This window comes from Ranitomeya variabilis, chromosome 3, assembly GCF_051348905.1.
Source record: "Ranitomeya variabilis isolate aRanVar5 chromosome 3, aRanVar5.hap1, whole genome shotgun sequence".
In the NCBI taxonomy this organism is placed as follows: domain Eukaryota; kingdom Metazoa; phylum Chordata; class Amphibia; order Anura; family Dendrobatidae; genus Ranitomeya; species Ranitomeya variabilis.
The window spans coordinates 502,985,595-503,012,000 of NC_135234.1; the positions used below are offsets into that span (position 1 = coordinate 502,985,595).

Below are 26,406 nucleotides of genomic sequence, written 5' to 3' on the forward strand. Positions count from 1 at the left end.
GTTACAAAGCAAAAACCTGCTGACAGATTCTTTTTAATTGCATTATCTTTCAGTCATACATGTCCGTCAGTCTCCTATAATATAGCATGCATGTGGCTTTCAGTAATGCAATGTTCTGCATGTTTCTGTTTAGTAATTTGCTCTTTGCATGCTACATGAATAGTTTTCATCCTTTTAATCAATTTGAACACAGCTTTAGCCAAATAAGATGTTTGCTCTTGATGGATTGTCATGGATTAAAATGATTGTTTTATATGGGTAGATTATCCTTTCCATATCTAAATATAACATGTAATATGTTGTGCCTAGTGTGTGTACTAAAAACTGCCCAAAAAAATAGATTATATTGGCAAAAATTGTACTTAAAGGATTTTTTTTCAATCACTCAGACTGCCAAATTGTTACAGTGTGCATTGTGCATACTGTCCGGATTGGCCGCTATTTAAAGGGAATCCTGACAGTGTGCACACTGGCAATCTGCAGTCACATAGAGTGACTGCAGACATATCTCTTGAGCTTGAAAAATCCTATAAAAGTAGACTGTTTTGAAAAAGCGGAAAACAAAATATGTTTGCCACAATATAAGTAATTCCCATCACAGGAATATTTTGCAATTACGGTACGTGAAAATATTTTTCTTGGGCATCATGGAAGAGAACATGAACAATTATAACTAACAGAAAAGTTCAAAATGTTGTATGATGAATGTGCTGCTCAGTAAAGCTTCAGAATAGTGATTTGCTAGGAGCATTAGTTGGGAAATACCTAGTCAGGCTACAACTTGATTGAATCTATAATTTATTTATCTTCCGTCAATACTGCAGGGCTAAGTAAAACATGTTGACACAGTTGCTGTGCACAGATCCTCATTCTTATAAACCTCCGTTGGTTATCTTTAATGCATGTTACATATTATGTAGCTGAAGTTGTGTGATCTGTGTCGCTACGCTCAATATTCTGGATTTTTCGTTATCAATTTAAGACTAGGTACACGATGTGTTTGTGCCCAATGTCAATGGCATACTCTCAGGAGGCAGGTGCCCAACAGTGGCTGTAGTCAGGATGGATGTCCAGGAAGCTATCCGCCATAGAAACCCATTTCAGTGGTATATGTGTTTATGCAGTGGCCCTGTGTATAGGAAAGCAAAGTCTGCTGTGCTTTCCTATATAGTCTATAGGGCCTATGGGAACATTACATTATGCATCAGGGAAAGCTCGTGACGTATACTGTGGGTCAGGTGCAGAGACCAAGTGTGCACTCAGCCTAATGCGTAAAGAAGCAGCACAACAGTTCCACCATACCCCCGATCGTGGTCTGAAGAATCAGAAGTTTACATTTCAACATTTCCGATATTTTATTCCTCCTGAAATATTGTGCTAGAAAGTATCGGGCAGAAGCTTTCCCCACTTTCCATTGGCTGTGGAAGTTGTCAAGATGGCCACCTATCCACTATGTGGCCAACTTTAGTCGGGATCATTGTAAACTTACCCAACCACATACATAGGTTTCATATATATACATTCTGTGTCAAGGTAAACGTACACTAAGTTAGCAGCATACCATATAAGCTTTCTAGTACTAACAGCACCCAGAATCGTTTCATACACTAAGATGCCAACGCGAAAATAGTTCGGTGGAGCCGTATAGACTGACAGCTGTTTGATTCTGTTAGTGGGCAGCTGTGACCTCCCCTCTCTTAATCGGTGACACAGGGTAAAGTCATCCTGGCTGCTGGCTGAACCTCATGCAAAGCCTGGAAAAAATGAGACATAAACTCTTGCTGTGACTTTCTCACTTTTCTTGTTCCATCAGATCATTGCATGAAAGAGGAATTATAATTCCACACATAGAAATGCAGAATCAGCTTTAATATTCGCATTGCTTTTGTGGCATACGATTTTAGTAATAAAAAAGGTATAAAACGAGTAGAGCCACTTTTTTGTAGTTTACATGGTATATGAGTGGCTTTATATTTCAGTAACATAAGTTAGGGGTTTATTTTCAGTCACCATGACCAGTTCCATAGTAACTATATATTTTGGGGGGTTAAAAAAAGGCTTCATTTTGACAGCAGATAACTTTTTAACTTAAAGGGTTATTCTGAACATGTGTGTTCTGTAGCATACAGCTCTCCAGTCTCTTCACTTCCTTAGTGCTGGGGAGGGTGGGTGCTCCTCCTTGAGTGGAAGTTCTGGTCAGTATGCTTCTGCTTCTGTGACACACTCAGGACTGTCAGTTCTTGTTGTCAAGTCTGCACTGTTATTTGCATAGAGATAATAAGGTCCTTGAAAAAGCGAGGAAGTGAGAGTAGTGATTAAGAAAATTGCTCTAGAAACTTAGAGGTTGACAGGGAGAGCGAGATGATCCGCTAACTGCTGTATAAAAATGAATGGGATGGAGAGAGGTGACTAGGATCTCAAGAGTTAACTCCTTAGCCTGGAATGTAGCTATTGCACATACTCAGCCTGGCTCTGGTGGTCGATCTCTTTGGCATCGAGTTGCACATTTGCTTATATTCATGCTGTCTAACTTTACCAAGTTCATACATTGAGAATAATCCTTTAAATAGAGTATTTGTATAGTATAACAGGCTGCAGCAGATCTTGGGTCATAGTTCCTAAAGGAGGAATTTGTTCCCATGTCTCCTGCCACTAAATTCTATTTCCTACGTTTATGCTCTGGTCATCCCTCCTTCAGTCTACCTCATACCTGACAGTCCCTGTGTTACAGATTATTGTGTGATTGCACATTTGCTATTTGCTCATTAAGGCTTTGCACAGCATTCTCCTAATATAGTACAGTCTACCCATTGTGCATTGTCAGGAGGTGTAAAAATGAAAAGTCATGGAAAATAAAATGGATTTCCTCATGTACACCTCTGACTGAAGCCATAGAGTGACACATGTCATTTATAAGCCTCAATATTAAAATAATAATCTTAAGGTTTTTACAGTAGTCCCACTATATAGGAAAGCACAGTTTCCCTATACGATTAAAAAAGAATGCCAACAACCACCGATAACCACCAAGACCGAGGCCAATTACCCCTCTTTGAAAAGAAGTTGTATTAAAAGCTCTTATTGTACGCTATAAAAGCACAGCATGGGGACAGTGCACACGCCACAGGTGGAGAACATGGCATCTAAGCATTCCGTAGTCACCGTATGTGATTATTACATCATTATTTCTGTAAGCCCTTTATATATTGTAGATGTAATGGAGAGAGAACAGAACCACGAATGGTGCAAATGATTTACTGCTCCATCATCACCCTGTTGATTCTGCCATGTAAACTGTCACACTAATGGATCTGCTGGCTTATTAAAGCTATTTGTCCATGTTTTTTAGGTTTGTTTTCTAATTGGCATTTGCCTTCTAACTGAAAGCTGTCAGCACACAGATTTTTCAGAGGGCATAGGTGTGTAACAACACCTGTCTGTCCCCCCTGGGACTTGGCATGGGAAGACTCTTGTATTGACAAGAGCTGTGTTCAGTCAGTCAGCATGCCGACTGCTCACTAAGTGCATGAGGGGCAGTCTCTGACAGGTCTCCTGATACTCTCTAACTGCTTGTTTTTCTCATTCTGCCTGGGTGGTTGCTGCCATCTTTTATTAAAAGCTGCCTACTACATTCAGCATAGACAACAGTTTATCTTCCCAGGTGAGTTTCCTGCTTTAGTTTTTCTAACTGACCCTCTTTTTTCCTATTTCCCTTTCATCTTCTGACAAGTTGCATTGTGTCTGCGGCACATGATCCAGCCTGAAACGCGCTTCTACAATGATGAGGTTGTGACCTATTCTGGTTTCCCTGCAGGGCAGCTGTACATTTTTGTTGTGGATTGTTCACACAACAATAAGACCTGTTTATCTTGAACACAGTTGGCTTTGTAGGTAAAATACCAAAAAAATCACCTTTTTTCCTGCCACAGGGATATAGCATAAAATCTTCCTTATTGAATAAATACTTATTGTGACAGGGTAACATAATAAAAATGAGGTACAGAGTCTACGCATTTCAAGCTCAGAATAATATAGAAGATGGTTGGCATTCTGTGTAATCGTGGTGCACGTGGAGAGGAACAGCAAAGTGGAAGAAAATCACAGTGAGTGCCGGGATAGTCTTCCATTTAACATATTACCCGCTCTCAATCCATACCATCATATTTACCATGGTATACCAATCATGGCACATACCATTTCATGATATTACACTGTCACAAATCCAAAAAGGTGAATGTTTGGACTTCCATTGGAATGCTATGCAGGAGCATTGTTTGCCCCAGAATTAAGCGTATCTATAAAACCTTGTGAGCTGCTTTATTTATTTTTTTAATTAATTAAAATAACTTGGACTTGGGAATCTGTAACCAGGTTCTATGTAATAATATAGCAGCATAATATAGGGCAAGAAAAACTGATTCCAGGGATGTATCACTTACTGGACTGCTTGGTGTAATTTTGATAAAATCCCTGCTTTCTCTATTGTAGATGTAGCAGTGGTCAGAATGCTGAGCTGTATATATCCCCGCCTTCACACCTGATTGGCAGCTTCCTGTGTACAGTGTCATCTAGCTGACAATCAGTGGTGGGGGTGGGGTTACACAGATTAGCCTGACTGCTGTGCACATGAGACCTAGTCCAGCAGTGATAATCTCCTGCTGATGATACACTGATTGTTTTGAAACTGCAACACACAGTCCAGTAAGTGACACATCCCTGGAATCAGGCTCTGTTGCCTTATATTATGCTGCTCTCAGATTAAAAGGCAAAAAGTTGCTGACAGGTTCTTTTTAAGGGAAGTGTTTGGAAGCAATGATATTTAGGTTATGGCGCTGGTCTTTTATGGCCCGTATAAACCATCCGATAATCAGTCAATGAGCTAAATGCTAGTTCATCGTGTGATCAAATAGTTGATGCCGGCATCGCTGTTGGCAGCACATTGCCCCATGTAATTAGGGGATGTTCTAACGACAACATCCTGCTGTTAGCGCACAGAATGATTGTATTAACAGTCATTCTTTCCCACACAGTTTTTGTTAGCCCTTGTGAATGTGCCAGTAAACAAGCACCAATCAACTTGTAGATAGTCAACAAAAACTATATGGCCAGAGAACGATTGCTCTGTTCCTGTACAGAATCCGCTTGTCAGGAAAATGATTTTTATGCCGTAATAAAGTATCTGAACGTTTAGCTCGTTTGTCGGGTGATTGACGACATGTTTACACCAATAATCATGAATGAACATTCTTACATTCGCGCTTCAAAATGGGCCTTTAGCCATGTACAGCAACAGATATTCTTGTCTTCCTTATCTCTTGTAATTGTTAGAATGTAGCACCTTTCTATTCCGGATAATGGAGTTGTCTTTTATAGTTGTCTTTTATACTGTGTGACCAACCTGTCAAACAGTTTTCCAAGCGATGCTACAGATCGCTTGGAAAACGCTAGCACTCTGCAAGCTAATTATGCTTGCAAAACGCTACTTTTCTGCGGGTATATGCATGCAAATTCTGCATGCGATATACCCGCGGCAGGAGGCGCAGAATTGCCGCGGAAATTTCCGCGGCAATTCTGCTACGTGTGAACTCAGCCTTAAGGTCCCCAGACGACATGTCATATGGGGATATGGATCGCACATGGCTGATTTTGGACTACAGAGAACACGCGAGTGCTTGGTTGAGTGAGCGCTTCTGTGTAATATAGGAGAGGTGGCTGTCAGCCGAACGATCAGCCCAGATTACAATTATTATGTTTGGCAGACTGATTTCAAATCAATAAATTTTGTGATTGATGAGACAAGTCTCAAACAGATGAAATGACCATTTACTCACAATAAATTTGGTGTAAATGGTCAGATATCCCTACGTGTTATGTCTTTAGGAAAGAATAATTCAAGATTACACAGAAATCCCCATAAAATAAATGAAGATAAAACTTGCCCCAGGGGACAGAAATAATAATATATACTTAACAATAGTGATGTAATCATTACATGGTTGGTGACACTTCTGTAATTAAGCTCCTTGGCAACAACTTGTACGCTTTTCCTAACACTTGTTAGTGTGTGGTTGTAGTACTGAAGATCTACCACTAGATGGCACCAAAATACTTTACATTTCCTGAGCCTTTGGCATTTACATGATGATGTCAAATTCACAAGTCAGCACACTAATAATACTGAATTGTGAATGCTAAGGGATTAACTGCCTAGTGGTCAAAGAGTTTTAAGGTGGTTAGATAGTGATATATGTTTTATTTCATGCTGCATCAACCAACCTTGTAATGACATTTTTGACGAGTGCCACTGATATTTCATAAACTACTGTATATGTACCACTATATAATATCTGCTTCTATTGCAGCACGACGTATACAGTGGAAAGGACAAGTAACATGTATGACATATTTAGCAGCCCACCTTGAGAACATTAACAGCAATAGTTTTAAACATTTCTTCTTTTTTTTCTAGAAGTCGTGAATCCATCACCAGTAACACAGACACCTGAACCCCCAGAAATACCCAGGTATAAAGATTGGCACAGGTTTTTTTTCTGTTTTTCTTGTTTTTTAATTCTCTGTTACTGCCTGTGTATAAATATTGAATACTGCTTTAGCATATTAGTATTGTACCCGAAACGCTGTTTTTAACTCTTATTCGAATTTAGAGCAGGAAAACTGATCTCGTTTTCAGATTAATGTCCATAAGGACAGATTGTAAAACTGAGAGCAGCATAGGCAGTGAGTTTAGTGTTAGTGAGAACTCGGCCTAAGGACAGCGACTAAGAAAAGACTCAATGTTATGATCTCTTGTACCAGCACTGCACAGTAAGGCCACATTCACACATCCGAGTACGAACTGTGATGAACAGCCCGACTGCGAGTCTCCTAGCCATGTACTTGGCAGTCTCCTGTATTCTTTTGAGGCTGTCAAGGTCGTGTCAGGAGACCTGTGGCCGGTCAGTGAATCATGGACCATACTCAGTCCCTAACACACGGATGTGTGAATGAGACCTAAGACAAACTGTTTTTGTATCACGGACCCTTTGGCAGGATAGGGTCTTTGAACCTAAGCATTTCCCTGACAGAATAATGCCTTTTAAGTTTAACCTTTTAATCACAGATGGCATTTTATCATCTCCGTATAACTGTATTTGCACTACTACTGTTGGTACTAATACTACCTCTTGCTGTTTACATTCACCGGTAAGGGACTATCAGCACAGAATGACTGTTCAAACGAAATCCTGCGGCTCGGTGCTTCACGGCGGGGCCGATCATTTAGCTACATCTTTCCACCTGCTGTCTTCCCTCAATCTCCACCCTTTTTCTTTGATTGACAGCTCTGGCTTCATAGAGCCAGAGAAGGGAGGAGATAGATGGAAAACAAGCAGTTGGGAAGACGTAGGTAAATGATTGGCCCCGCCATGACGCACCGAGTGCCTGTATTGGGTTTGAACAGTCATTCTGTACTCAGTCTTTTTAAAGGAAATCCTACATTTAAATGGGTTGATAATGTTGATACAGTATATACATAGAATAGGTCATCAATATCAGATTGGTAGGGGTCCGAAACCTGGGACCCCATGGATCAGCTTATATCTGTTTTGACTGTTGCCAGATATAAGCAATGAATCAAAACAATAGCACCACACAATGTTTAGTATTGGCATTTACTGCTATCGAAATAATAATTGCAGTATTTAGGGTATGGTCGAAACTTTAAACATACCCTTATCGTTGCCAATGCATTTTCTCTGAATTTGAAAGTCTTTTTGCAAATTTAGGCTGCAGGTGCATGGAGGGCAGTCCAATCCTCAGCTAGTCCTCATCTCTCCTGCGTTATTCCTGATCTAGCGCCATTCTTTCTCTGCTTTTAAGAGATGTAAATCATATTTACAGCTCTGCCTAGACCCTGAATGTGTATCTGAACTGCATTTTTTCTCTGGTGTGCACTGAATGTCTCCAGCTCTGCCTAGACCCTGAATGTGTATCTGAACTGCATTTTTTCTCTGGTGTGCACTGAATGTCTCCAGCTCTGCCTAGACCCTGAATGTGTATCTGAACTGCATTTTTTTTCTCTGGTATGCACTGCTCACCCTTTACTTTTGCTCCATAATGTATTTCACTTCTCTGGTGTCTTCCATGCATACCTCTGAGCCCTCAGTCTAAACCCTCCCCCCCCTTTTATGAGCTTTTGTTCAACTCTGAACATGTGTTCTGGCCACACACCCCCACATGCACTCACAGCTGATTCCTCTTACCAGCACATATATTCAGATGCAGGAGTCTGCTCCAGACGTAGTCTTATCCATCTGTTTCACCACATCCATGCATCTTCCAAATTCCATCTTTCAAATTACATATTTTTAATTACTTTGAATTAGACTGAATTGGACTGTAATTGGCTGGAGGGTAACAGAATACCAAACCACTACAATGTTTCAGTTTCCTTTCTCTTTCACCCCCATACTACTTTCCTTCTTACAATCTCCAGCAATCCCTCCACCTAGTAAAGAACTAGTCATTTCTCCCTCCATCCTCCCCAGTCATCTCACCTTCTCCTCAGAACTGTTCCTCCACATACAATCCTTTTTCTCCATACACACACGGCCGCATCATGTCCTATCCTGCTCCCACCTTCTAACGCTCTGTCTGCTACTCCTCGTCTCTGGTGACGTATCCCCAAATCCTGGCCCTCCTCAACACATCCCCACACTCATTTCTAACCCCCTGCCACGATCCTCTGCACATTTTCCCAACAATGATAACCTCATACCCATTCACCCCACCCCCACTCCCCCGGTCCCCCCTACCTAGAGCACTATGGAACACACGCGCCGTCTGCAACAAACTGCCATTTATCCATGACCTCTTCATCACCAACAAGCTCTCGTTCCTTGGCATCACTGAAACCTGGCTCACCCCCTCTGACTCAGCTTCTCCAGCTGCGCTTTCTAATGGCGGATTCCACCTCTCTCACACCCCTCGCCCCAGCAACAAGCGTGGTGGAGGAGCTGGCTTGCTCCTGTCCGACACCTGCTCCTTTACCCTAATTCCACTACCACCCTCTGCTACTCTCCCCTTATTTGAGGTACACTCCATCTGCATCTATTCCCCCTCCAACCTCCATCTGGCTGTCATCTACCGCCCCTCAAAACTAGCCATCTCCACCTTTTTCGACCACCTCACCACCTGATTACTTAATTTCCTCTCTGCTGACAACCCCACTATCATCATGGGTGACTTCAATATCCCCATTGACACTTCCACCTCAGCTGCCTCTAAACTTTTATCGCTTACTGCCTCCTTTGGCCTCACTCAATGGTTCACTCACAATGATGGCCACACGCTGGACCTCATCTTCACCGACCTCTGCACCCTTACTGATCTCTCTAACTCACCCCTCCCCCTGTCTGACCACAACCTACTGACATTCTCTTCCCTCTCATCTCCTAGTGTTCAACCCCCACTCCACAAACTCACTCACCCTCGCAGAAATCTCAAACACCTCAACTTAGAATCACTCTCTGAGTCCCTTCTCCCACTGACAGACATAGCCTCTTTTCATGAAACAGATGCTGCTGCCACTTTTTATAACACCACAATAACAGCAACACTCGATTCGGCCACTCCACTCATGCATAACAAAACCCGTACACTCAACAGGCAGACCTGGCTGACCAACCTGACCAAAGAACTGAGACGGGCTTCCAGGATCGCTGGGCGGAGATGGAAGCGATCCCACTCTGTCGACCACTTCACTGCATACAAGCAGTCCTTTGCCAGCTTCAAGTCCATACTCACTGCCGCAAAACAAACTTACTTCTCATCTCTCATATCCTCCCTGTCTCAAAACTCTAAACAGCTTTTCAACACTTTCAATTATCTACTCCGTCCCCCCGCACCCACTCCCTCCCCTCTCAGTTCTTCTGAAGACTTTGCCTCTTTCTTTCAATAAAAGATCGATACGATCAGAGAAAGCTTTGGCCCACAGCGCCCTACGCCCCTCTTAGCTGCTCAACCCTGTTGCTCCAAAACCAGCTTCTCCACCATGTCCACCATGACAGAAGATCAGCTCTCCACCCTCCTGTCAAGATCACACCTAACCACCTGCACGCTTGATCCGCTCCCATTCCACCTCATCCCTAACCTTGCCACGGTCTTCATCCCAACCCTAACATACCTCTTCAACCTCTCACTCACAACAGGTGTCTTACCCTCATCCTTCAAACATGCCAAGATCACACCCATCCTCAAAAAGCCCTCCCTCGACCCTTCCTCTGTGTCTAGCTATTGCCCGATATCTCTTCTCCCTTATGCCTCAAAATTACTGGAACAGCACGTCCATCTTGAACTGTCCTCCAACCTCTCCTCCTGCTCCCTCTTTGACCGGTTACAATCTGGCTTCCGACCCCATCACTCAACTGAAACTGCCCTAACTAAAGTCACCAATGATGTACTAACTGCCAAGAGCAAGCTACACTACTCTGTCCTCCTTCTCCTAAACCTGTCTTCTGCCTTTGTGGACACTGTGGACCACTCCCTTCTGCTACAGATCCTCTCATCTCTTGACATCACAGACTCGGCCCTATCCTGGATCTTGTCATATCTGACAGACCAAACATTCGGTGTCTCCCTCCCCCCACACCACCTCCTCACTTCGCCCCTTGTCTGTCGGTGTTCCTCAAAGCTCTGTTCTAGGACCCCTACTCTTCTCCATCTATACCTTCTGCCTGGGACAGGTCATGTCAGTTCTGCCAATGTAAAAATTTCAAAGACGAAATGGCGCATGACAAAACATTCCCTTCCTGCTGCAAGAGAGGGTGCATCCAATTACGTCCCATTCGTATGGATGATCAATTAGTCAAGTTGATGAAAGGAGAGCATCAGCACTCTAATAACTTTATGGCTAATATAAGGCAATACAATAGCTCACTTGCTTTGGCATCAATGGGAGCACAAGTAGCGCCACCTCCTGGGCATGATCCATACTGTTTTTGAATTCATGGACAAATTTACCACAGAACTGCCCCATTGCATCCCGCTGTGGGTAGTACTCCCAAGTTTGCCCAGATTTATATTTTGGACAGTGAAGAAGCATTAAGTACAAGAAGTCAAGCAAATAAAAAGTGCCTCCCAGCACTGCTATCAATTAACCCACTCGCAAGAGCCTTCACAATGAAGAGGGAATTTGAAATAGAGGAAGAGAGGATTGCTGAATTAGAAAATCGCGGTCCACTCGAAATAATAATGTCAATTATAAATGACTACAATGATGACCAGAGGCGCTACAATGCACCAAGGTGCAATGAAGTAGCTATAATTTAGCAAAATGCAATGGGTGAACCCCCCATTTAATAGGGACATCAGAGTTCACCTCAAAATTGAAAACCAAACTGTTCAAATAAGCTTTCTTCACAGAAGGTGTGATGCAATGACATATCCACTTCTATTACCATAAGGGGACAGTAGATGAACAATAAATTTGACAACTCCAATTGCCCTAAGTGTGCAACATCAAGGAATTGGTGACATTCATCTACCATCCATACCAGTGGATCAAGAACGACAAGAAAAAATCACCCTGTTGCAGTACTATGCATAGAGGCTTGCCATTCGTGACGAGTTCAATCCCCTTTTAAATGCAGGTAAGTTGACGCAACAATTTATCGTTGACAGTTACGTCAAAATTGAGTCCGATAGGATCGAATATATGAAACAAAATCAAAAGGCATTACGCTTCGACAGTTATGCCGGCGTTATGGATCACATCCATAATGCTGCATTACACCAAGGGCTAAAAGCTGGGACACCAGTAATTTTACTGTCCACTTTCATTGGATGCCCAAAAGCTATGCAGCAAAATTACTAAGACGCCATGACAATTGTCCGAAAATTCGGAAAGTCAGATCTTTTTGTTACGATGACCTGTAACCCAAAGTGGAAAGAAATTACTGAAAACTTAGAACCATGGCAAAGGCCAGAGTTCAGAACAGATTTGGTTACACGAGGATTTAAAATCAAACCCCAAGCCGTGCTTAACGAGATTTTGAAAAAACACATTTTTGGCCGTGTAGTTGCCTATGTGCATGAAATAGAATTTCAAAAGCGTGGACTACCACACGCTCACATGCTCTTAATCCTCGGAGAGGAAGATAAGCCGAGGGACAAAGAAATAATTAAGGAATTGGCCTCTGCTGAAATCCCAAATGAGACAGCAAATCCAAAACTGCATGAGGCAGTGATGAAGCACATGATTCATTGCCCATGTGGCGAAGATCAAAGGAATTTAATAGAGAGACGAACCTTAATGTTGATGGTTATCCACAGTACCGTCGACGCAATACTGGGAAAACCAGACGAGGAACGCGAGAAATCGACAATAGATGGGTAGTTCCATACAACCCTTATTTATTACTCAAGTACAATTGCCATATCAATGTTGAGGTATGTGCTTCAATAAAAAGTGTTAAATATCTTTTCAAATATGTATACAAAGGACATGACTGTGCCAATATCAAGTTTGATACATTAAACTGGAATGAACCAGCCATGTACCTAGATTCTCGGTACATAAGCGCCCCTGAGGGCATGTGGAGAATCAGAAAAAATTAAATGCGTGATGCTTCACATACCATGAAAAGGCTTGCTATTCACCTTGAAAACATGCAGCAAGTGTTTTTCGCAGATGGTAATGTGGATATGGTTATTTCAGACTCAAAACCCTCTACTATGCAGGCTTATTTTGAGTTAGGCTAGGTTCACATTGCGTTAGGGCAATCCGTTTAGCGCTAGCGGATTGCGCTAACGCAATGTTTTTGTAGGGGCCGCGTTTAGGGGTCGCGCTAACGTCCCCGCTCCCGTCCCCGCTCTCGCAGATCCCTGATCTGCCAGAGCGGGCAACGGACCTCGGGCGCGCCGCGGACGCTGCAAGCAACGTCCGAGGCGCGCTACAAATGAACGGCACATCGCTAGCGCGAGCCGAAAAAGGCACGCGCTAGCGATGCGCTGCAGGCGAAATTTACATTGCTGTCAATGGGTGCGCTAACGGACCCGTTGCACGGCGTTAATTGCGACATTTTCGCCGTGCAACGCTGTCCGTTAGCGATCACCCACTAACGCAATGTGAACCTTAGCCCTAGCCTTAAACAGTTGACGCTTCCGCCCGTTAGTATTTGTACAGTGAAATCCCTGAACACTATGTCTGGGATAGGAAAGCTGTACTAGAAGGATGGAAAAAATGACGGGCTCAATTTGGGAAAACAATTGCCCAAATGTATACAATCTCTTTATCAGATGGTGAGCTGTATTACCTAAGACTTCTTTTACTTCATGTAAGAGGAGCAAAGTCTTATGCTGACTTAAGGACTTTCAATAGAGTCAAATATGACACGTATAAAAATGCGTGCATTGATCTTCATCTTTTGGAAGACGATTCCCAATGGGAAGATGGTATAATGGATGCAATCGCTTTCCAAATGCCCTACCAAATTGGCAAATTATTTGCTATAATTTGTGTATATGAGGAACCAGCTAAACCATTGGCATTATGGCAAAAATATAAAACCGAATTTATGGAGGATTACACCAGGCGGTATACTCCAGAAATTGATGAGCATCTGGCTCTTCGTGATATTAATGAAGTGCTCTTAAGCAATAAAATGTCCTGTGCTGACTACAGATTCCCAACTCCAGTAAATGTAATACTGAACCAACTGAATTATGCTGTAATAAAGCAGGAGGCTGAGCAATTGAAAGCTATGCTTAATGAAGCTCAGAAATCAGCTTTCGATGCAATTATGCAAGCAGTCAATGGTGCATCACAGCCAGACAACACTAGCTCACACTGTTTTTTTCTGGGTGGCCCAGGAGGCAGTGGGAAGACATTTTTGTACAACTGCTTGCACAAGGCACTACAAGCAGAAGTCTATTTGCTCAGTAGCCTCCACTGGATTGGCGGCTACATTACTACAAAACGGTAGCACCTACCATTCCAAGTTTGGTCTTGGAATTACAACAAATGAGGCCACAGTGTCAAAAATTAAGCCAACCTCACTTCAAGCAAAGGAGCTTAGGGAGTCATCTGTCATTATTTGGGACAAAGTAACAATGGCTCCCTTTTTTAATATGAACGATGTGGATAATTTGTTCCAAGACAAATGTGGAAAAAAAGACCATTTGGTGGAAAAGTTTTCATAAACGGTGGTGACTTTCGTCAAACCCTACCAATATTGGAAGGTGGAAAAAGAGCCCAAATTGTACAGTCCACCATTAAATACTAAAAATCCTGGAATCAGTTTTCACTGTTCCAGTTATAACAGAATATCAGAACGTCTCAGGATGAAGTTGAGTACAACTCATGGTTACGGAAACTTGGCAATGGAGAGTTGTCAAATGTATATGGTCTACCAGAAGACACAATTGAAATCTCGAATTCTTTTATTGAAGATGGTGATTTAATTACAGCTATTTTTGGCGACTCAATTGAGATTACCCATGCAACGGTAGAAGCAATTGCCTATAAAGCAATTCTTATGCCATTGAGTGATGACGTTCACGCCTTGAACAACAAAATTCTTAGTCAAGTTAAAGGTGAACACTCAACATATCGCTCCCTCGACACAATTTTAGAAGAGGAGGGTGTGATTCTACTGATTACCCTGTAGAGTTTCTTAACTCTTTGAATCCCACTTGAATGCCTCCTCATGAACTAAAGCTGAAACCAGGAGCTGTAATTATGCTCTTGCGTAATCTTAACAGAAAGCGTCGCCTTTGTAATGGCACAGGGCTGTATGTGAAAAGCTTAAAAGCAAACGTTCTTCATGTCGTTGCTTTAAATGGAAAAGCAAAGGGTCAGACAGTTCTTATTCTAAGAATTGACCTGATTTCCAAAGATAAAAACTTGCCAGTCCCAGATGCAAGGATGTCAATTTCGTGTCATGTTGGCCTTTGCAATGACCATCAATAAATCTCAGGTACAGTCCTTGGATATTGTGCAGGAAAGATATATATCTTGGTACCGTGTTAGCCAGTAGATAGAAAAATGTTTAGAATTGAGAGTCCTCAGTGGTTGATACCTTTTAATGGCTAACTGAAAAGATGGTAATATAAATATGTTATTCTTCAGAATTTGTATTAGTCTATGCCTGATGAAGAGACCTGTGTAGTCTCGAAAGCTTGCAATTTGTTACCATCTTTTCAGTTAGCCATTAAAAGGTATCAACCACTGAGGACTCTCAATTCTAAACATTTTTCTGGATATTGTAGGAATTTATTTGCTTCTCCCAGTGTTTTCACGGGGGCAGTTATATGTGGCTTTCTCCAGGGGAAGGAAAAGCCAACAAATAAGGGTCAAAATATTTGAGACACAGAAGCAGGGTAAACTTATTCGTAACGTTGACAAATAGTTTACTGTCAACTGTGTGTACAAAGAAGTCTTTTATTAAGCTTTTTAACAATTGTAAAAGCCATAAAATGTTGTACACAAAAGCGGGACTAAAGGTACTTTCACACTAAACGACTTTGCAACGAGAACGACAACGATCCGTGACGTTGCAGCGTCCTGGATAGCGATATCGTTGTGTTTGACACGCAGCAGCGATCTGGATCCTGCTGTGATATCGCTTGTCGTTGCTGAAAGTCCAGAACTTTATTTGGTCGTCAGATCGGAGTGTATCGTCGTGTTTGACAGCAAAAGCAACGATGCCAGCAATGTTTTACAATGGTAACCCTGGTAAATATCGGGTTACTAAGCGCAGGGCCGCGCTTAGTAACCCGATATTTACCCTGGTTACCATTGTAAAAGTAAAAAAAAAAAACACTACATACTCACCCTCTGATGTCTGTCACGTCCCCCGGCGTCCGCGCTGCTGCTCAGAGCTTCCTGCACTGAATGTGTCAGTGCCGGCCGTAAAGCAAAGCACAGCGGTGACGTCACCGCTGTGCTTTAGGGCCGGCGCTTACACAGTGCAGGGAAGCTGAAGGCGAGGGACGCGACAGACACGGCAATGTAAGTATGTAGTGGGTTTTTTTTTTTACATTTACACTGGTAACCAGGGTAAACATCGGGTTACTAAGCGCGGCCCTGCGCTTAGTAACCCGATGTTTACCCTGGTTACCCGGGGACTTCGGCATCGTTGGTCGCTGGAGAGCTGTCTGTGTGACAGCTCTCCAGCGACCACACAGTGACGCTGCAGCGATCGGCATCGTTGTCGATATCGCTGCAGCGTCGCTTAATGTGACGGTACCTTTACTCATAGCCGCGATCTATGGACCAAACATTGGGCATGGGCAGGGCCTTGGGGGCAGATCCCAAGTGTGCTCAACCATGTGAAATAGCTTATGCTCAGGAACATTGGGGAATAGCGCTATTGGATAGCTCTACCCGTTCATTTCCTTTAGGAATAGGGCTATGGGATAGCTCTACCCGTTCACTTTCTTCATGGATAGCGCTATTGGATAGCTGTACCCGAACAGTATTAACTACAGAGCTTTTTCATACACATGTTAGGAGTGGCAGGAGAGGTACACCAGGTATTTATATTTGCTATCAGTCTGCACATACGCCAGTCTGGTGCGTGGGTACACCCCATTGCGTGGTCCGTAATCACCCCGCGCCGCCCTTTGGGCGCGCAATCACTGGTGTTTATTTAACAGGAAGTGATCATTGGAAAATGATCTATTGTTTAAATATTTTTTTGTTAAATGTTTGTTTTTTAACAATTTTAACATAGCACAATCTGTGTTGAAAAAAAAAAATCCTGCAATTTTTCACACTGGTCTCGGGCTTTTTTTGGACTCTTAACTTCCTATTGTTTCAGGAAATAACACATGTATAGGGTCAGGGTCTGAGTTTGTTGCTATCTCTTGCGTTGGTGTCTAATGAGCCAGTGCAAACGTCATGGTGGAAAGAGGGTGAGCAGAATCAGCTGTGACATCGCCTATTGCGAATAGGCTGTTACCTCTCATTATAATCCTGCCTCTGATAATGGAGCCTACTGTAAAATATTCCTGAAAAGACAGGAAATATGATTCTAAAATAGTCACAGTGGCCAATGTGCAAATTGCAAGATTACTGATTTTGTTTTTTTAGCAAAGATCATACTATAATAAAAAAAAAAATCCTATTTTTTTTTAAATACATGTATCACAAAAACCCGATTTAAACAAAAGGTCAATTTTTGATGATGGATTCCTTTTAATTCTGTATTTTCTCCTGCCGCCTGTGTGAGATGGTACTTGTGAGCGACTGTAGCCTGCTGTGGTGAATGATCAGTTACTAGACAGAACTGACTGGGTATGGCAGAATTACTGCTGAAGCAGACTACAGAGGAGAGTGTTTGTGATCAGATAGCTAATCACAGCACTGCTGGACTATAGGTACCTTCACACTAAACGACTTTGCAACGATAACGATAGCGATCCGTGACGTTGCAGCGTCCTGGATAGCGATATCGTTGTGTTTGACAGGCAGCAGCGATCTGGATCCTGCCGTGATATCGCTGGTCGTTGCTGAAAGTTCAGAACTTTATTTGGTCGTCAGATCGGCGTGTATCGTCGTGTTTGACAGCAAAAGCAACGATGCCAGCAATGTTTTACAATGGTAACCAGGGTAAATATCGGGTTACTAAGCGCAGGGCCGCGCTTAGTAACTCGATATTTACCCTGGTTACCATTGTAAAAGTAAAAAAAAAACACTACATACTCACCCTCTGATGTCTGTCACGTCCCCCGGCGTCCGCGCTGCTGCACAGAGCTTCCTGCACTGAATGTGTCAGTGCCGGCCGGAAAGCAAAGCACAGGTGCCCTACTACTGCCGGCGCTCACACAGTGCAGGGAAGCGGACGCCGGGGGACGCGAATGTAAGTATGTAGTGTTTGTTTTTTTACATTTACACTGGTAACCAGGGTAAACATCGGGTTACTAAGCGCGGCCCTGCGCTTAGCAACCCGATGTTTACCCTGGTTACCCGGGGACTTCGGCATCGTTGGTCGCTGGAGAGCTGTCTGTGTGACAGCTCTCCAGCGACCACACAGCGACGCTGCAGCGATCGGCATCGTTGTCGATATCGCTGCAGCGTCGCTTAGTGTGAAGGTACCTTTAGATAGCAAAGGCTAATAAAGGTTAAGCAGGAATAAGAAAAGTCAGAATAATTAAATATTTCCAATTAATATATGTTTTTATTCTACTAGATGGTGGCCCGATTCTAACGCATCGGGTATTCTAGAATATGTATGTATGTATATAGCAGCCACATAGTATATAGCACAGGCCACGTAGTATATAGGAGCCATGTAGTATATAGCAGACAAATACTATGTGGCCTGTGCTATATACTGTGTGGCTGCTATATACATACATATTGTAGAATACCTGATGCGTTAATACAGGCCATGCAGTATATAACAGTGGCCACGCAGTATATAACACAGCCCAAACAGTACATAACACAGCCCACGTACTATATAACACAGCCCACGCAGTATATAGCAGCCAAGCAGTATATAACACAGGCGACGTAGTATATAACACAGGCCACGCAGTATATAACACAGGGCACGTAGTATATAGCAAAGCCCAGGCAGTATATAACACTGCCCATGTAGTATATAGCAGCCACGCGGTATATAACACAGCCCACGCAGTATTTAGCAGTGTGGGCACATATCCCTGTTAAAAAAAATAATTAAAATAAAAAATAGTTATATACTCACCCGCCGGGATCCAGTGAAGCTCTGGCGATGCGCGCACGGCTGCCGCCATCTTCCGTTCCCAGGATGCATTGCGAAATTACCCAGATGACTTAGCGGTCTTCTGGGTAATTTCGCAATGCATCTCTGGGAACGGCAGATGGCGACAGGCAGACGCGAGCGCATCGTCGGACGACGGAAGGTGAGAATAGCAGGTTTTTTGTTTTTTTATTATTTTTAACATTACATCTTTTTACTATTGATGCTGCATAGGCAGCATCAATAGTAAAAAGTTGGGGACTCACAGGGTTAATAGCAGCGGTAACGGAGTGCGTTACCCGTGGCATAGCGCGGTCCATTACCGCTGGCATTAACTCTATGTGAGCGATGACTGGAGGGGAGTATGGAGCCGGCGCCGGGCACTGACTGCTGGGGAGTAGGGAGGGACTAATCGGACTGTGCCCGTCGCTGATTGGTTGCGGCAGCCATGACAGGCAGCTGGCGAGACCAATCAGCAACGCGGGATTTCCGGGACAGACAGACGGAAGTACCCCTTAGACAATTATATATATATATAGATTTTCACCGTTAAAGGAAAATTAAAGGGGTTAATAGTTGAATAGGTCATCAATATCAGATCGGTGGAGATCAGACACCTGGGACTCCTATGGATCAGCTTTTATCTGTTCTGGCTATTGTCATATTTAAGCAAAGTATGGGGCTGAACACAACAGCTCCATACAAGGTTCAGTGACTGCTGTTAAAGGGAGCCTGTTAGGAGCTTTAGAGTCATTAGACTAATTATAATAGATAGGGTATAGTAGTAAGTTTAAACATACCATTATTGTTGCCAATACATTGTTTATTACTTTAAAAATCTTTTTTGTAAATTAGGCTGTGGGTGCACAGAGGACAGTCCAATCCTGATTTGTATATATCCATATGTATATTATAAAATAGTATATAATAAGAGATAATTCTGTATATGGGTTGTCTTGCTAATTGCCTATAATTTTTACCTGTTGTCTGTTCCATTTGCACAACTGCAGGAAAACTTGATGCACAATCAGTGTTGATTCATAACTGGACAGGTTGAATTCACAGAAGTGTGATTGACTTGGAGTTCGATTGTGTTGTTTAAGCTCTCCATTTTTGAGCAGTGTATATGTAGCCCTATTTATAATGTAAAATAGTAGAGTTATACAAACAGAACAATACAGCAGCACACTGAAAGCACTAAGATGAATGCTCACACTGAATATATGAAATTAGAACAGTATTACTGCTATATAGAATATACTTATAGACATGAAGGTACTTAACGCATAAATTAGTCAGTTCATGAAGGCCCACCAGCCATGACAAGGCGTATCTTTCTCTGATAGGACCCTGAACCTAATATTTATCAACACGCCTCTCCTGGCCTAAAAGCCCACAAATTTAATGGGCAGATAGGATCCAGTACTAATCAAAGATAATCTTCGACTGATGTGAGGAGTGTTCTGCTCAGTCAAAAAAAAAAAAAAAAAACTGACCAGCACTTCCGAACAGAATAAAACAAGTGTGAACAGGTGCAAGCTGCTTTAACTGCATAATATACAAGCAAAAGAGTAGAGCAGCACTCCGTAAGCACTAAGGCTACGTTCACATTTGCGTTGTGCGCCGCAGCGTCGGCGACGCAACGCACAACGCAAACAAAAACGCAGCAAAACGCATGCACAACGCTGCGTTTTGCGCCGCATGCGTCCTTTTTTTGATTGATTTTGGACGCAGCAAAAATGCAACTTGCTGCGTCCTCTGCGCCCGGACGCGTGCGCTGCAGTGACTCATGCGGCGCAAAACGCAAGTGTGACTCATGTCCATGCGCCCCCATGTTAAATATAGGGGCGCATGACACATGCGGCGACGCTGCGGCGCCCGACGCTGCGGCGCAGACCGCAAATGTGAACGTAGACTAACATCCTAACGCTTACAGTGTGCTGTTTTTGTTTATACATTCTATAGCTATATTTATCATCTAAAATACCGTAGTAAGAGATATTATTATTTTGTAGCCATATTTACAGTTGAAACCAAAAGTTTATATACACTATATGAAAAGACACATATGTATGCTTTTCTCAATATCTGACATGAAATCAGAATAAACCTTTCCCGTTTTAGGTCAATTAGGATTACCATAATAATATTTGCCAAATGCCAGAATAATGAGATAGAATGTTTCATGGCATTTTTATTACTTACTGGAGAGTCAAAAGTTTACATACATTTCATTAGTATTTGGTACCATTGCCCTTAAGCTGAATGACTTGGGTCAGACATTTGGGATATCCTTCCACAAGCCTCTCACAATAGTTGGTTGGAATTTGGGCCCATTTCTCCTGACAAAACTGGTGTAACTGATCCAGGTTTATAGGTCGCCTTGCTTTCACCTGCCTTTTCAGTTTTGCCCATACATTTTCAATAGGATTGAGAGCAGGGCTTTGTTATGACCACTCCAAAACATTGACTTTGTTATCCTTTGGCCACTTTGTTACCATTTTGGCAGTATGCTTCGTGTCATTGTACATTTGGAAGACCCATTTCCATCCAAGCTTTTACTTCCTGGCTGATGCCTTGAGATGTTGCTTCAGTATTGCCACATAATCTTCTTTTCTCATGACGCCCTCTATTTTGGGAAATGCACCAGTCCCTCCTGCAGCAAAACAACCCCACAACATGGTGCTGCCACCCCCGTGTTTCTCAGTTGAGATGGTTTTCTTTAGGCTTCCAAGATTCTCCCTTTTTCCTCCTAACGTCATTATGCCCAAAAGTTAAATTTTAGTTTCATCAGACCACAGGACATGTCTCCAAAAATGAGGGTCTTTGTTCCTGTGTGCATTTGCAAACAATAATCTGACTTTTTTTATGTTTCTTTTGGAGTAATGGCTTCTTCCTTGCAGAGTGGCCTTCCAGCCCATGTTGATACAGTACTCATTTCACTGTGGATATTGGCACAATCTTACCAGCTTCCGCCATCATCTTCACAAGGTCTATTGCTTTTGTCCTTGGGTTAATATATGCACATGTCGGACCAAAGTCCGTTTATCTCTGGGACACAGAACCATTCTCCTTCCAGAGCGGTATGATGGATGGACATTCCCATCTTGTTTGCACTTGCATATAATTGTTTGTACAGGTGAACGAGGCACATTCAGGTATCTTTAAATTGTACCCAAGGATAAGCCAGACTTGTGCAAGTCCACAATTTTCTTCCTGATATCTTGGCTGATTTCTTGAGATTTTCCCATGATGCTACACAAAGAAGCAGCGTGTTTCAGGTGCGCATTAAAATGCATCAACAGGTATGTCTCTTAATTAACTCAGATGTTGCCAAAAAACTTATCAGCTTCCAAACACATGACATATGGGCGGTCCAGATTTGTTTAAAGGCATAGTAATCATAGTGTATGTAAACTTTTGACTGCAGTAAGTAATAAAAATGCCTTAAAACATTATCTCTCTCATTATTCTGGCATTTGGCAAATATTAATAATTATGGTAATCCTAATTGACCTGAAACAGGAAAGGTTTATTCTGATTTCATGTCAGATATTAAAAAAACATGCCTATGTGTCTTTTTATATAGTGTATGTACACTTCTGGTTTCAACTGTAAATAGTAAAATAGTATATAGTAAGAGATATTAATATTTTATAGATATATTTCTTGCCAGCCCCTGACATTTTAGAAAGGTGTACAGACCCCTAAACTCTATCCATGTACCCCAAGTTGGAAACTACAGCGAGAAACAATGTGTATGGTTTGACAATAGAGGATGTATAGATTAACCACTGAATTGTTTTACTTCTCATGAGTGTTAAGTAACTCATGATTGCCGAGAATTCACTGTAGGAGTTGTTGTGTATCATCTGTTCTGAGCATGGTTATGTTGCACAACCTTTTCTTTTTCCTGATAATCAAGTTTCCTCCTTTTCTTGACATTTTGTTGTCATGACAGATGACATTAAATTATAAAGAACCTGGCACTCAACTTGGATTAAGGTTTTTTTATTCTGTAGTATGATGGTCCTATGATTATCTGGGTAGTGCCTTTACTGGCAAGTAGAGAGCACGTCAGAGTGCTGATGGAGTGCGGGTCTATGCGCGGTGTCCACCGCTGTCAAAAGTGCTGCCCGGGTGTTTGACCATCATATCCACTGAGTGGACGCTCAGTTAATCTGCTGTACGTTACTGACGAAGGCCATACCAGGCCGAAACGTTTTGACCGTACTACAGAATAAAAAAACCTTAATCCAAGTTGAGTGCCAGGTTCTTTATAATTATATGCATTTGGTTTGGGAACCTACCTGCGCACCATAATAGCAGTGCTCACGTGTTTTGTTTCAGATGACATTAAAGACACACGTACATGCAACATTAATATTTTTTCATGAAGAAAAATCTGTATGGAAAATCTGTATGTCCAAAAAAAGCATTTCGTTCTTACACAACCAACATTTTTAGTGCAAGCTTTAAAGGGTTTTTCCCAGGAAAAGGGTAAAAAACGTTTGATTGCTGAGCCCGTACTGCTAGAACCCCTGTGAGATCAGTTGTGCTAAACTCCCTGTTCCTGGTAACATTTTGGAAACAATTCAGATCTCCTCTTAGCAGGAGATGTGATACAGTGACACGTCATGGTGGTGTACTACGGGGAAGGATTAAATACTGAGAATATAACAGCCCCAAAAACTATGCTATCACTGGAAAGAATAGGACTCTGCCATCCAACTGTCCTTTTCTAGGACACACACGAGAATGAGCTCATCACGGTTAATGTTCGCGACAACACATCTCGGCAGTTCACAAGGGTACTGTTGTGTTCCATTAACCATATGCGACCTCTTTTTCCCAAGTGCATGATATATTTTTAGCATGTGTAGAAGAGAATGGGTGCAAGTCATTGGTTGATCATTGTTACAGTTAGCAGATACCTTTGTGTGTGTGCGTTTTAATTCCCAGCCTTTTGAGTCTCACTAACTCCTCCGATATTTTCCAGTACTGCTGAGGCCGATATGGAAACAGATGTGGTGGAAGAGCAGGAAGCAGAGGTACAGTAGCTGCTGATTTGGAAGATCAAATATTAGAGGGCACTAATGTTCTGTCATTTAGCAGATTAAAATGGTTCAGGAAAAAAAAGCAAGTACCGTATTTATTTTCCACTGAAATCACAGTTGACTTTTTGTGCCAGTAGCTCACTTTAATTAGGTTCTGCCCCTATGTTTTTTGTTGTTTTCCACATACAAAAAAGTACCGTATATTCTGAGATGCTATTGTGTAAAGTCAAAACCAAAAGTACATTTGACTGATTTCATGACAGTAAATGAAATTAGTCAATCTTCCATTTCACTCTAGAAATGGGCATTTTCCCACTAGGGTTTTTCTTTTTTCAATTGGATGAAACTTTGCTCCGGAAGCAATCGTTTCTTCACATAGGATAGGGGAAACAAATGTATACATATGGTATATGGATATATGAATAAAGTTTTGTGATACTGGGAAACATATAAACCATGAAGACATAAGTTGTGAGGCCACTGGTGCTAAAATGATTAAATCTTATGTTTTCTGAATGTTAAATGCATTGTTTTAACAGGGTGAGGAGCAAGAAGCCAACAAATCTGAGCCAGAGTATGATGATGACGAACTGGATGAGCTCCCAACATCAAGGTCCACAAGTGGTACTTTTAGGGGAATGATCTTCCGCAAGGCTAGCCAAACCAGCGTCTATTTACAGGAATGGGACATTCCCTTTGAACAAATTGAACTTGAGGAACTTATTGGCCAGGGAAGATGGGGGAAAGTGTACAGGGGCCGATGGCATGGGGAGGTAGCAATTCGTTTACTGGAAATAGATGGCAACAATCAAGACCATTTGAAACTTTTTAAGAAGGAGGTGATGAACTACAGGCAGACACGTCATGAGAATGTGGTGTTGTTCATGGGAGCATGTATGCATCCTCCCCATTTGGCCATCATTACAAGGTGAGTCATTGTACGCAAAATGCCCAAAAAATTAAGTATCAAATATTATTGGATGATATGAAGCAATAACTTTAAAGGAAAACTGTAAAGTTGTAGAACTAAATGTACATTCTGACTGATTTGTGGGCAGCATTGTATAGAGAAAAAGAGGCTGGACAGAATGATATACAGGTTTCTGTGAAAAGATTCAGTATTTAATTAATTGAAATCCCTGATGTTTGCATGCATATGTGTCCAGTGGGCGGTCCTACAGTGATTTACAGCTATATCTATAGCAACATTCATTCAGTCCATCGATGAATAGGACTACCCACTGCCCTCATAAGCATACAAACACCAAACTTTTCAATGAATAAAGTGCAAGGTTTAATTAAACATTTCCCATGAAAAAAATTCTACCAGTCTGTTCAGCTTTATAAGGGTATGTGTCCACGTTCAGGATTGCATCAGGATTTGGTCAGGATTTTCCATCAGTATTTGTAAGCCAAAACCAGGAGTGGAACAATTAGAGGAAAAGTATAATAGAAACATATGCTCCACTTCTGCATGTATCACCCACTCCTGGTTTTGGCTTACAAATACTGATGAAAAATCCTGACCAAATCCTGATGCAATCCTGAACGTGGACCCATACCCTTACATCCTTCGTGTAGATATGATATCATTTTCAACATGACCGGTTCCTAGATTGTATCTTTTTGGTAAAATTCTAACTAGCACTACTCATTTATAAAGGATAAACACTACAAATGTTAATACATAAATCACAACCCCCGTTTCCATATGTCATATTTTGCATTAGGACAGCATATAGGAAGCCCTTTGCCACAGCTGATAATGATGATGGAAAAACTGTATCCCACTCTAGATTACCTTTTACATTTGATTAGGAGCCATGTAATCCTTTGAAAACATTTGGCTGCTGGAAGCTTGGGTTTCTTGTCTTTCCTACACACCATCCTTTTTTTTCAGAGGAAGAAGGCGGTCACTTGTTCTAAGGCTGGTTTCATATTTGCGTCTGTGTACGCAGCGTTTCATCTGCATACATCCACATGTTTCCTACGTACATATCTTTAACATGGTGTACGCAGAGACATGCGTTTGCATGCATTCACCGGCGGATGTGTACGCATGTGTCGTTTTGCGGTGTGTGGCGGGGTCCAGCGAACGCAACATGTTGTATTTTTGGAAGCGTAAAAAATCCGACAAATATGCGCAGGCATGCGCATGCGAATGAGTGTGTTAAAAAAAACCGCATTACTGTCTATGGGAGCACATGGGTACGCATGTCCTTGCGTACGCAAGCGTTCAATGCGCTTGCATAATTCGGACTGCGCATGTCCAGGAAATGATTGAGACATGCCCTCCTGGAAATATCGAAAGCATACGCATAAAAAACGCAAACACAGGCAAAAAACGCATACAAACGCATGCACATGCAGCTTTTTTTTTTTGCCGTCATTCAGAAGCTGATGCGGATAAAAAACGCTGCTTAAGAATGCGTTTGCGCATGCGGATGATACGCTGCGGACTCAAATGCTTATGTGAACCTAGCCTAAGGGTACCGTCACACAGTACCATTTTAATCGCTACGACGGCACGATCCGTGACGTCGCAGCGATCGTATGATTATCGCTCCAGCGTCGTAGACTGCGGTCACACGTTGCAATCACGGCGCTGGAGCGATGCCGAA

General features: G+C 42.2%; 1 protein-coding gene across 3 annotated transcripts in view; it reads left to right on the top strand.

The window, feature by feature from the left end:
* The window catches only part of KSR1 (kinase suppressor of ras 1), a 260,113-nt gene that overhangs the window by 207,713 nt on the left and 25,994 nt on the right, over positions 1–26,406 (top strand). Inside the window, exons 11-14 of one of the 3 annotated variants that reach the window (XM_077296854.1) lie at positions 3,620–3,661; positions 6,470–6,524; positions 23,728–23,779; positions 24,325–24,713. In XM_077296854.1, the coding sequence (XP_077152969.1) occupies positions 3,620–3,661; positions 6,470–6,524; positions 23,728–23,779; positions 24,325–24,713 (538 nt within the window). The remainder of the gene's footprint in view (positions 1–3,619; positions 3,662–6,469; positions 6,525–23,727; positions 23,780–24,324; positions 24,714–26,406) is intronic. The other 2 variants (XM_077296853.1, XM_077296852.1) reach the window with 2 other exon arrangements.